The following is a 12,578-nucleotide window of genomic DNA, read 5'->3' on the forward strand; positions in this document are numbered from 1 at the left end:
GGCTCGGCTGACTTTGTGTCCCCGAGACCTGCCAGGATAGCGGATCAGGCTGACTACGGTCCCCTGTATTCTGCCTGAGCGACTCGAGCTGACTTGGTGTCATCGAGGACCTGCCGGCGGATCAGGCTGATCATAGTCCCTTGATTTCGCCAGTTTGCTGCTTTGGTAGCCTGTGTGACGCCCGAGACCTGCCAGGAAATTGACGGTTATCACAGGGGTACAATTAGGTGGCAGTTTTAAAGGATTCTTTTTAAAACTTTTTATTGCAGTTATTGTTTCACTCATTTTTATCAGTATATTTGATACTCAAACATGTGTTATACTGTTATATCTTTGTTTAGTATGTGAACATTTCTATAGTTACGTTTATCTATGTTTAAATGATTATCTCGAGTTTGATTATGATCAAATAGTAGCTTTTATGTCCCTATGTTTTTCAAACGGGGGTTACTATGTTCTCAAATGTTTTCACGAACATTATTTTTGGTCCACTCACAATTTTAACTTGTTTTTCGCCCCCAGGCCGTAGAAGAAGGAAGGAAACCACCCGGGCCATCATCCTAGCTCCCGCCCCACCACCGAAGCGTAGGACCCCGTTTTAACTTTTCTTAGTTCTGTAAATTTGTATAAACATGCTCTGATATCTTGTTGAACTCGAGAAACTGGAGTTAAGATCTGTTTGTTGAATTAGTCTGGCCGTTGGTAGGATTTTTGAGATTGTTTGACAGGTGGAAGACTTTGGGTATGGTCAAAGTACAGGGGAGACTCTGCCGAATTTTCGGCAGAAGTCGGAGGAAAATTTAAAAAAAGAAATTGAAAAAGGAAAGGGTAAAAAGGTCTTTCGTGCCCGACATTCGCCAGGTGTCGGACTCGCACAGGATTCGGCTCGGATTCCAAAGCGGAAATTGGGTCGGGTCCTGTCACCATTTGAGTAATTTATCCAACCAAAATTATATGAATTTTAAAATTAAAAAATTTGTAGGGACCATTTGTGAAAGGTGTGTGAACCTCAAGGATGTTTTGTGATATATGTATATGCCACGTCAGCAAACTAACAGAGTTTTTTACAGAACCTAATAGCATGGACTATTTGTGACCACATATATTAATCTTGACCATAAATGACACAAAAAAAAAAACATTTAAGATGCAATATGATAATTTCGTAAACCTTAAAGATGTGTTGTGATAATAAGCCGAAATTTTTTAAACCCACGGGAAAAGTTGCTTTTGAACTTCCCGGGAAAAGTTGCTTCTTGCGGTCTCGGGACAAAATATGATAGGGTGGATGGGGTGAAAAACCTCATCATCCTCGCGTTAAAACGTCAGCTGGGCTCCGGTCCGCACAATTTCAATGGTTTTCCTGCTGCATCAACACACTAGCAGCAGCAGCTTTCACCTTTCTCACACTCACTCCCTTACTCTCTTTCGATGTCTACCTTCTCAGCTACACCCTGTACACCCACCTCTCTCCTGAACCACCACAATTCATTATTCTATTTTCCAAGTTGCCTGCCTTCACTTTCAGTCTTTCAGAGAAGCCATCCCAAAAATTCTCCTGTTGCTTTCAATGGCGTCAGGTTACAACATAAGCAGGCTAATGTCCAAAATACAGTTCCTGGGGTGCTGAATTCCAGGTTCTTGCAAATTGGTTCTGAGGAAAGCTCCTCTAGTAGACATGTTTTAGTGAAATCAACTGGTGCAGAGAGTGCTGGCGGTTCCACTGTGTCTCAAAGTGTGAGTAAATGAATGTTTAGACATTTAAATTTCTTGGGTTTATGTATTTTGTGTTATTTCAATGATTTTTTGTCAAAAGTTCTTAGCTTTAGTTTGATGCACTGCAGGTGCTTGGGATTTTGCATCTGATTGTTTCAGTTGGTATTATTCTTGCAATCGACAATTTTTTGAAACAAGCATTTGTGGCGGCTTCCATTAAGTTCCCCAGTGCGCTTTTTGGGATGTTTTGTATATTCTCCATTCTAATTATTCTTGATTCCACTGTTCCTGCTGTGGCAACAAGCTTGATGAACTTCTTTGAGCCGGCACTACTGTTCATCCAGAGATGGCTGCCATTGTTCTATGTTCCTTCTTTGGTTGTTTTGCCACTTTCTGTAAAAAGTATTCCCGCTGCTTCCGGCATCAAGATCTGCTATATTATAGGTACGCAAGTTTTACTACTCTAACATAACTTTCTCTGGTGAAGCTATAGAGTATTTAAATTTTCCTATGGTGATTGTTTGTTTTGGTTATCAATGGGAATGACTTAACTTTTTTGGCCTATACCATCCTAATGAAGCATGCAAAAAAAAAAAAAAAAACGCTTAAACTGTTATCTTTGTTGTTTTGGGGAAAATCGTTAAGTCGTTATTCATTTTTCACAATCTAGAAACTGTGTTATTCGTTTTTGACAATCTAGAAACTGTCTTTCTTGAATACTTTAATAATTAGAGAGTGGTGTCTTCGGATGACAACCATAAGTTTGGTGTCTTCGGATGACAACCATAAGTTTCTCTGAGCAAATAATTATGTAGTAGGAGCAGTTACCTCTCTCGCTCTCCCTTCTGGTGTACATGTGCATAATTCTGACATATATAAGATTAATGCTACTTACCTTGTATTGCTTATTTTCTGTAAATAGACTTGAGAAAGTCTACCTCCTGTACATGATATGTACGGCTGTAATACAGAGACCAAAATCATCTTGGTCAGTTCAATTGCTCTATACGTCTATCTCTCATCTTCCTTCTTCCTTCTTGAGTCTGTTTCTTATAAGTGGTTTTCTGCAGTTGGAGGCTGGCTGGCTTCACTTGCTGTTGCAGGATATACAGCAATAGCTATTAGAAGAATGGTAAAGACAGAAATGACAGATGCTGAGCCTATGGGAAAACCCTCTCCATTTTCTGCGGTTGAAGTGTGGTCTTGGAGTGGGATCCTCTTGATATCATTTGTTTCTGCATTATTATATCCAACAGCCCTGGGGACAAGTGCTCGAACATGCCTTCCATTCCTACTTGCGTCAACTGTGTTGGGCTATATAGTTGGTTCTGGGTAAAACTTATTTTCCTCAATTTAGTTCTGTCTTCACAAGAATATTATTATGAAAACTAAACAAATATGTAGACCAAATAAAGGTTTTCATTTTAATTCAAGTTACTCAAATTCTCCAGCTATATTTTTTCCCTTTTGAAGGTCTCACTCATTTGTTGACTTCTAATTTTCAGATTGCCATCAGATGTGAAGAAGGTTTTCCACCCGATTATTTGCTGTGCACTATCTGCAGATTTGGCAGCATTGGCTTTTGGACACTTCTCTAAGTCTGGGCTTGACTCTGTTCTTGGTACACTTCTGAAACCACATTCTTGGTTCTGGCTAGTACACTATGCCCCCTTTGATTACTGAGCAATAAGATTAAAACAAAAGGCAGACTTTTAACAACTTGCAACAATCACCCAATGACAAATACCTCATAGATTCAAAGTTAGCTTTTCCATCGCTATTTTCTTTATTCATTTTCTTTTCGGATGTGGTCTCTTTCACCAGTCTATTAATTTCTGTTTTCTTTCTTTTTCTTTTTTCCTCCATAAATCATTATAACTACAAAATGACCTGACGTACCATCAAGAGGACTTAATGTACATCCTGTTATTAGGTCAAGTTAAAGAATACTGAAAATGGGTCTTGAGGGAAGAATTTTATGCTCTGTATCATGTTCATGAATATAATTATATTCTTAAAACGAAGATAGTTTTGATATAAACATTTGACTCACGTACAAAAAACAAGGACAGGTACTAAACAAACTTGTAGGACAGAAACTTAGATAATTCAAATGTCAGGAATCAGGATTATAAATTTTGAGTGTTTGCCTACGTAATATGGAAGTCAGGAGTTTCTGCCACCCTGGTACGTTAGTAGAAGTCTGATGTTTATTAGGTTTTCAAAATTTATGGTAGAAAATAACAATGCTAAGCTAGTTTGTAATGAGGATATTTGGCCCAAAACTCCAATTTATCTCAATGATTCTTGAAACAAAAATTATAAAATGAAGATAATTCTTATAAAATTCAGGTCAAAACAATTTTTTGTTTTTGGTAACCACCTCCCAGCAGATTTTCTGATTCTCTCTCTTCATCCGCCTTTCTTAAGAATAAAAGAAAAATACATGTATAAATTCTCATATCACTCTTCATTGTCACCTCATATTAGACATATCCTGTTAGTTTTCATCGTTCGATCTCAAAATTTTCCTCTATGTGTTTGGGTTCTTAGAAATCATCGCCTACCTACCTATTTCTAGTACCACCCTACAATTGCGGACAACTAGAAAAATGAAAGCCACCCTACAATTCCATCAAGAAGTATTATTTATAGAGGCTTACAAGATAAACTCAGAAAAATAAAAAGATGATTGATAAAAGTTTTACAAAATAAACCTGCAGAAACTTTTAAAAGACTGAAAATCAGATAAACCTGGAAAACAGAAAAGACCCGCATTTAATCCCTAACATGCATGTGGATTTATTGCCACTCTTAAAGTTACTGAAGCCAGCCCTTAAGTGCCATTGATGTCAATCAATTTTTCTTTTCATCCCAATGCTCCATAGAGGCACACACCAACTGCCCTGCATCAGTTTATCTGATTTTCTTACAACTAGTCTGTAATTTCATTGATCCAAGGAGAGCCTATTGCTAGTTTCATATTGCCTTAATAACAGATAGAAACTGTGTACCGACCACCCTGAAAGAGATTACTTGGGACTCTAAATTCTTCACCATTAGAAAGCAAATGGCTACAAGATTTAGAAATAGTTGGCAGGGTTGAAGAATATATACTTGGATTATAATATACTAAGGAATTTCACGTCACAAGTTTTGAGGCTTCAACGATTTATAGAAAAACTTAAGATGTCATATGACAACAGAGCTAATCTATTAGGATGCATAATACATCAATATCATCAGAATTAATTTTTTCAAGGCCCTTACAAGGAGAAAAAGGTTAGCATTGCAATTGTCAGAAAATATGATGGTCCAGGATACTCTTCTGGTTTTCTCTTTTTTTTTCTTAGGTTCTTCATTTTAAAATTGGCAAGTCATTGATAAGAAAGAGCCTCTCTGCATTGTTTTAACTGAAATTCTGTTTGCAACTCTCTCCCTCCTTAAATAAGAACATAATATTTCGGATTTCTCAGTTTTATATGTGGATTTTCTTACATAGGAATGAATATGTCGTTAGTCCAACTAAGCAATTTCCAATAAAAACTCCAATACAAATCCCTCATTTTAAATCTTTCCATCCAAATGGACCAGCAGTGCTTTTAGTATGTAGATCTTCATTCTTAATGATATGCACAGGATCTTACCTTACAAAGGTTTCATCTAATCCTGGAGCTGGTGATGTTCTGATGGGATTCTTGGGGTCTGTTATCCTCTCATTTGCCTTCTCAATGTTCAAACAGAGGAAGGTAAATAACATTTGAAGAGCCCAGGTTTCCCATTCTGTGTCATCTTTAGTTTTTCATTTTTTATTCCATGGTGAGTTGAAAAGCATAATTGAGTAGGTGGACTGAATTTTATGGACTATCCATTGGAAATATATTTCTTCTGAAGAACATTGCGTTCCAACCTGTGGAGTAAATATAACTGGGAGATTATAACTCTTCAATGCTTTAACTAGGATAGTTCTTTCATCATATATAATTACAATATTTCATGATAATCTTCTTTCTTTACTTGGTATTCTGAAATATATCATAGGGAATATAGCAAAAAGTTGAGAACTGATTGCAAAAGGCCTTAGAACAGCTTTATTTATTTAAATTTTTTTTTAAAGAGATATGGTTGTTCAAATCAAAGAATTTTGGTTTGCCTTTTATGTCTACATACTTCATTACAGTTTGAACCTGATTCAACTCTGTGCATTCACCCAATGGGTGTCATAATTTCCCCCAAATTCTATTTGATGTTAAAACCAACTTACACATTTTTTAAATACATATTACAACCATTTGATGAAGATTATTGCTGAACTACAAATTTTCAGCTAGTCAAGAGGCACGCAGCTGAGATTTTCACATCGGTCATCCTGTCAACCATATTCTCGTTGTATTCAACTGCTCTTGTTGGACGTCTTGTTGGGTTGGAACCTGGTTTGACTGTCTCAATTCTACCACGATGTATAACTGTGGCATTAGCACTCAGCATTGTGTCTTTGTTTGAAGGTACTAGTTCATACTTTGGAGTTGTAGACAAGCAAATTTCTCACCTGATAAACATGTGCTAAGTTTGGCATGAGTTTATAAAATATTAGAATAATGAATTCGAGACTATTCCTGTCTCATTTTCCTCAACCTATTCCCCTCTTTTTTCTTTCTTTCAACACGCTACAACTGAGTAATACTTAGGAACAAATTATTGCATGCAGTACATCTTTATCTTGTATCCTTGAAATACAGTTATGCATGTACATCTCTATAATATTTATTTTGTACTTTTTGTAGGTACCAATCCATCGCTCACAGCCGCTGTGGTTGTGGTAACTGGTCTGGTTGGAGCTAATTTTGTGCAAGCAACACTTGATAAACTACAATTCCGTGATCCTATAGTTCGAGGGATAGCTACTGCATCTAGGTATGCATCTCTGCTGAGCCCTCTACATGAAACGGTCAATTATAAATGAGAAAGTATAGGGGACCAAATTTTAAACAATTAAAAGGAATTCGTTAAAGCATCTGAATTATTGCAGGAAAATTTTGTGGTTGAAAGTTCTTTCTTAGATATATTAAATAATTAAGATTTTACCTTTGTGCCACAAAACCTTTTTAATCCTATGATTTATTGTTATTTATACTCAAACATAGGTGCTATTGACTAGATTCAGAGCATTACTCATCACAATCAGTTTTGAAAACTATGATTCAATGAACTGTGTGTTTTGTTTTTGTTTTGTTGCTTTAGTGCTCATGGATTGGGAACGGCAGCATTGTCAGCCAAGGAACCCGAGGCTCTCCCATTTTGTGCCATTGCTTATGCTCTGAATGGTATATTTGGCTCTTTGCTTTGTTCAATTCCAGCAGTTAGGCAAAGCTTGCTTGCTGTAGTTGGATGAAATTATCAGCTGCTTAGTTGTTCTTACAATTAGCTACTGCTTCGAAATCTATGTTTTTGTTAACCGTATCCGTATACATGTACACAAGAAATTCTGCCCTTAGTACGTATATTCTTATTAAAAACACACTATGAAAAACATCGAGTTTAAATCTAAACGTTCATTTTATTCTGAACTATAAAGAACAAAATTTATAGGGGAATTGACTTTGCCAATTTACATGGAGTACTGTGCACTTTATAGGAGGGCGACCTAAAAATGTATGTTAAGCTAACACAGCATGCATTAATGCCTCCTCCGCACATATAAGCTTGCACCGAACGACCTTCAATTTGATGTCTTGAGGAATTGAAGAAATTAACATAAACGAGTTTAGCAGGTTTCAAACAGATGACGAAGTGGAGAACATTTTGGGGCCATTTTATATTTCCATTTCTCCCTATATAACTTGACTGCCAAGATTCAGGCCTGATTAAACGATGTATATTAAACTGGACTTTTAATTTTTTTTCATTAACATGGAAGGAGATTTCAGCTTGAGACCCCTTCCCAACATTGAGAAGAGATATATTACTAGATCGAGAAGAAAAACTTACACATCCCGCGGTGTCTATCCCTTTTCTATCCATCTCTATCCTCATGTTAGGGGAGAGAGAAAGAAATGGATATACACCCCATGATATGGGAGTGGTTCCTATAGACCATGAACTAGTTGGTACGTGAAAATGCTTTCATTTCACAAGGGTCTAATCTTTGATTCTAAATTAGCATGAGATGTTAATTTGATGAGGTAGAAGCCTCAATAGTCGAAGATAGAAGCAGAAGTGTCATGCTAAGGTCAGTCCCCATATATGAACTAGAACAGAAAACAGAAAAAGAAGCAAATACAGTAAAGGACAAAGGGGAGCATCATAAATGTGGTTGCTTATGTCAGTGATGAAATGGAATGCAGTGCAGCATTGGGAAGTGATCAATGGGTGTGAACCTCATAACTGAATTTTGTATTCTTCTCTTTTTTTTTTTCTTTTTTTTAAAATTTGTTTCTCTATAATACAAATGTTCCATAAAATTACAACATGAAGATATTACAAAGTGTCATTGTTCTTGCTAGGAATAGCCTAACACTAACAGAAACACTAGAGAGAGAGAGAGAGAGAGAGAGAGAGAGAGAGAGAGTGGAAAAATGGAAAACTGAAAGAAGACAAGCTTTTGTAGAGTGGCCTGCGTTGCCTTAAAGTACGTAGACAGTAGATAGAAAGATAAGGCATAGTTTTAATTTAAGCTTTAGTTGCTTCTACTGGAGTTTTGGCCTTGCTTGCAATGAGCTGCTCAAAGAGGTCTCGGATCTTTAATCCGACTATGGTTTGGAAGAGACCGGTGCCGTTGTTGCTGCCGGGGAAGTCCGAAAGCTTCAACATTTGTTGGGTGACTTCTCCATAGAACTTGGTGGAGATGTTGCTCAGATGGCTTTCTACATAGATCAGCTCATCTAATCTGTCAAATTGCCCATCCATCTCCAACACAGACACCTAATAATATGACCATAACAAGCAAAACATTAAAACGTAGGATACTAATACAGATATGAGACACTAAAGAAATTTGGTGATCCTAGCATTATTGAAGAAAAATTGTTACCAATAATAATTACTTACTAAGAATAAGGGAGGTTATGAACTCGGGAATTAAGGAATTGAAGTTAGATCAACTACTCCCTCCTAGTTGATCCGATTCCGGATTTTGAGGGTATTGAATTTTAACGTATAACTCACAAATTTTTTGATTCCATATATATTAATAAACACATGGGAAGTCGAGAATTGGAATAATTCAAATTCCATGTGTTAGTAAACACAGGAAAGCAAGAATTTGAATAATTCCAACACCCATTCAGATAAGTAAACAAACTGAAAATAAAATTAGTACCTCGTTGCCAAAGTAAGTGTCAGGGCCATAGGTGAACTTGATTCCAGGGTAAGAGCAGGTGAGCTTCCTTCCACATGGTATCCAGGAGATGGAGGAGCCCTCATCAAACAAGTAGACTGGGTTGAAAAATTTCACACCTTCTTTCATGATCAACCTCACTCTCAATACCTTCCCCTCATTATCCCCTGGAATCAATTGGGTTGGCAACACTTCAATCACTGCATCAGCATACTGCTTTTGTGGATCTGCAATTCAACCAAAAATTAACAAATTTAATTAATTAAATAAATTAGGATTAATTAATTTTTCTCACTTATTTAATTAAATAAAATCAAAGTTTAACTAGGTTGGTGTACCAATATAAGCATCGAAATCAGGCTTCCGGGCTTCAATACTGGCCTTGATGCTCTCAAGACTGTGACCACGCTCCGCCATGTCCCTCTGTTCAAATCCAGTGGTTAATTTAATTGCACCACTCCAATTGAACACATGAAATTAAATTTATAATTAAATAGGTTAAGGTTAATCACCTGAATTTTCCATGCAAACTTGACCTCATTGCTGATGTCCAAGTAGATGCTGAAGTCCAACAGGTCCCTAACTCGCTGATCATACCTGCATAGCCAATTAATTTCAAATTTAATATAAAGTAAAAGGGAAATTTGAACGCATGAACTCGGATGTAAGTATAACTGTTTGACTTGAGCTACAAGTCTCTTACAGCAAATTTATATTTTTAAAGATTTGAAAGTGACCAGTAGCTTGGAATTAATTAGTATGTACTACGTAGGTTGTTTTCTTTGGTGTCATTAATTAATCATTGAACAATCAAAGGCAATAGTAAAATTTATATATAAATGAAGGCCACTTGTACACTAATAAAAAAAACATTGTTTTTGTTTTTGTTATTTTTATTTATTAGTGGCTTTCGCCTTGGTTTTGAACCTAGACTTATGCCTCAGGTTTGACACAATTTGATCAGCATCAGCTTTTTTAATATTTAAATAGAAACTAAGCTCCACCAACAAAGGAACTTTGAAAACCATCCACCTTTACCAGCCTTATGACTCTATCAATCTTCTTTTTTTCGGTCAATAACATAATGAGATCAGGGATAATTTTTTTTACATATCATTGTATTATTGACCGGAAATAGCAAAACAGTAATATTCCGTTACAAGAGAGGTTTTTAGAAAGAAAAAAAAAAAGGATTCTTCAAAAGCATTCTCATTTCCTCCTGTATTTTTTTAGATTATAAATAAATATATATATTTTAATATTATCATTACCTATTTACACACGTGTGTATAGTAATATTTTAATTTGCCACAAGGATGGGCCCTGAACAAATACTGAGAATTTGGACCACATCTTTAGACGATGATAATCTTATTCAATAATGTATATATGAAGAATTTTTTTTCCTCAACATTAAAAAAAAATTGTCTGAAAATCCTTCTCTAAATGTTTTTTTTTTTTTTTAAAAGCAAAAATATAGAACAACATTTGAGGATTTCATGAATAAGTAGTAAAAAAGTGGATTGCATTATAATTTGTACCCAAAATATATAAATTATTATTAGTAAAAGGGAAAATTAATGAATGGGGAATATATTGAGAAAAAAAAAATGTTAGAGGAATTGGACAAGTGTCCATAATCATTTGTTTCGAGCTCCTTCAAGAATTTTCCATAAATAAATATACTTACATTGGGTGCAAGCCTTCAATGACAAGAATCTTGGGGGGCTTGATGAGCTCAGGAGGGTCCAAGAGACCAGAGACATGGTTGTAAATGGGCTTATCGACAGCTTTCCCTTCCTTGATTGCCTTCACCTGCTCATACATGAGATCAAAGTTGTTGGCTCTTGGGTCAAGAGCAGTCACCCCTTTCTCCTTCCTCCCTGTCCTATCCAGAGAGTGGTAATCATCCAAGCATATGACTGTCGTAGTGTCGCTGATGAGCGTGTTAGAGTCCGGGTTGCCTCCCTTGGGTGGCTCCGCGGCTCCTCCGAACACGCTCGTCAGCCTCCTCATGAATGTGCTCTTCCCACACCCTGAGTCTGCTGCTAGACCAATCACCACCGTCTCTTGGCCACCCGCGGAGCATGTTATCAAACTCACACTTGCTCTTCTGCTACTACTTTGACTTCTCTTGTAAAACACCACCTGCTGCTTCTGGCAGAACCCAAATCCAAATCCCAGCTGGGTTTGGGTTTTTGATGCTGGTGTGGAAAATGAACATGTTGGGTTCAGTTGGGTGGTTGTGTAAACTGCACAAATTGCCATTTTGGAGCACTATACTCTCTCTCTCTCTCTCTCTCCTCTTCTGTTATGGCTTGGTTTTGTGAAGAAGACACATAAGTTTTATGGGTTTTGAATCTTTTTTTTTGGTTTTTGGGTTGCAAAGAAAATTGAAAAGTTGGAACATAAATAAGAGGTTGCTGCTGACAGGATGTTGTGTTGTCTTGGTGATATGCTAAGGCCGCTTGCTGACGCGTCTTCTGGTTTGTGGGTTTCTCTGAGTACCCCTGGTTTCGGACAACCTTGGAGCCTAATTCTAAGGTTGTAGGACGGGCTTAAACCAGTGGGCGATGGGTATAATTGTCATTTCACAGCTTTGTTTTAACACTTAAAAAAATTTGAAATTAAAAAAAAAACTTTTGTTTTTTTAATTTAGAAAAGATGAAGTTCTTGATGATGAGGTGATGGCATTATGTGAAATGAATTGTGATAACCTGAGGGATGGAGAGAAGAAGAAGGCTTGGTGGTCATTTGTTTTAGTTTGGATATTTGATGTGCCACGCGGCATGGCAGTGGTGGCTGGTTGAAGATTAGGGGTGAAGGGTGAGGAATGGAAGAGATATGGAGGAGAGAGAGAGAGAGAGAGAGAGATAGATAGATAGAGTATGTGGCCATACCCTTTAATCTTTGGACTGTGCCTAGTTTCTATTATTAATATTTTATTATAAAGTTTTCACAGTTTGGTAAAACCTGCTGCCATGATTCTGCAGCAACACACACATGATATTCTTAACAAAGTGAATGTATATATATATATATATATATATATATATATATATTTTAGAAAATAGTCATGACGTGTACAATGAAGCATGACGAGTTACAATGAGCGACGTCACTCTAGTGTGTTTTACCATCAATCTAGATCATATACTCATGTGTTGATATGATTTTGCATAATGAATGTTGTTAGTTAGATTAATCAATAGGGTTTAAGCGTTAATCGGCTAATAAGTTTCATCGTTCATAGATCATTTGCAAAATTTCATCTAAATCAAAGAACATTTAGCCACTTGATTATTGTCGTGATAATTTTGTATTCATTTATTTATTTGGTCATAACTATAAAATTAAATGCTTTTCAATTTGAGTGAATTTTTATTAGAATGATCTTTCAATGATGATTTAAAAAGTAAATTGTTCGAATCATGAGATAAATTGTGGTGTGGGTCAAAATATTTGGTTAGTTCTGTATTAACTTACTAACTACTCAGCGCTCGATGGATATTGTTAAACTAATAGT

General features: G+C 36.3%; 2 protein-coding genes across 2 annotated transcripts; one reads left to right on the plus strand and one right to left on the minus strand.

The window, feature by feature from the left end:
- Positions 1-1,291: 1,291 nt before the first annotated feature.
- On the plus strand, positions 1,292-7,265 carry LOC117628534 (plastidal glycolate/glycerate translocator 1, chloroplastic). The gene is made up of 8 exons (XM_034361011.1): positions 1,292-1,737; positions 1,845-2,160; positions 2,787-3,048; positions 3,222-3,337; positions 5,356-5,465; positions 6,044-6,221; positions 6,501-6,630; positions 6,958-7,265. Exons 1-8 carry the CDS (start codon positions 1,432-1,434, stop codon positions 7,106-7,108), a joined length of 1,569 nt encoding a protein of 522 aa, XP_034216902.1. The 5' UTR covers positions 1,292-1,431; the 3' UTR covers positions 7,109-7,265.
- An 832-nt stretch (positions 7,266-8,097) lies between these two features.
- On the minus strand, positions 8,098-11,925 carry LOC117628536 (phosphoribulokinase, chloroplastic). The gene is made up of 5 exons (XM_034361012.1): positions 10,743-11,925; positions 9,565-9,649; positions 9,391-9,475; positions 9,035-9,279; positions 8,098-8,637 (listed from the first exon to the last, which is right to left on the minus strand). Exons 1-5 carry the CDS (start codon positions 11,318-11,320, stop codon positions 8,386-8,388), a joined length of 1,245 nt encoding a protein of 414 aa, XP_034216903.1. The 5' UTR covers positions 11,321-11,925; the 3' UTR covers positions 8,098-8,385.
- Positions 11,926-12,578: the final 653 nt, after the last annotated feature.

The sequence above is a fragment of the Prunus dulcis genome, chromosome 5 (assembly GCF_902201215.1).
Source record: "Prunus dulcis chromosome 5, ALMONDv2, whole genome shotgun sequence".
NCBI classification, from domain to species: Eukaryota; Viridiplantae; Streptophyta; class Magnoliopsida; order Rosales; family Rosaceae; genus Prunus; species Prunus dulcis.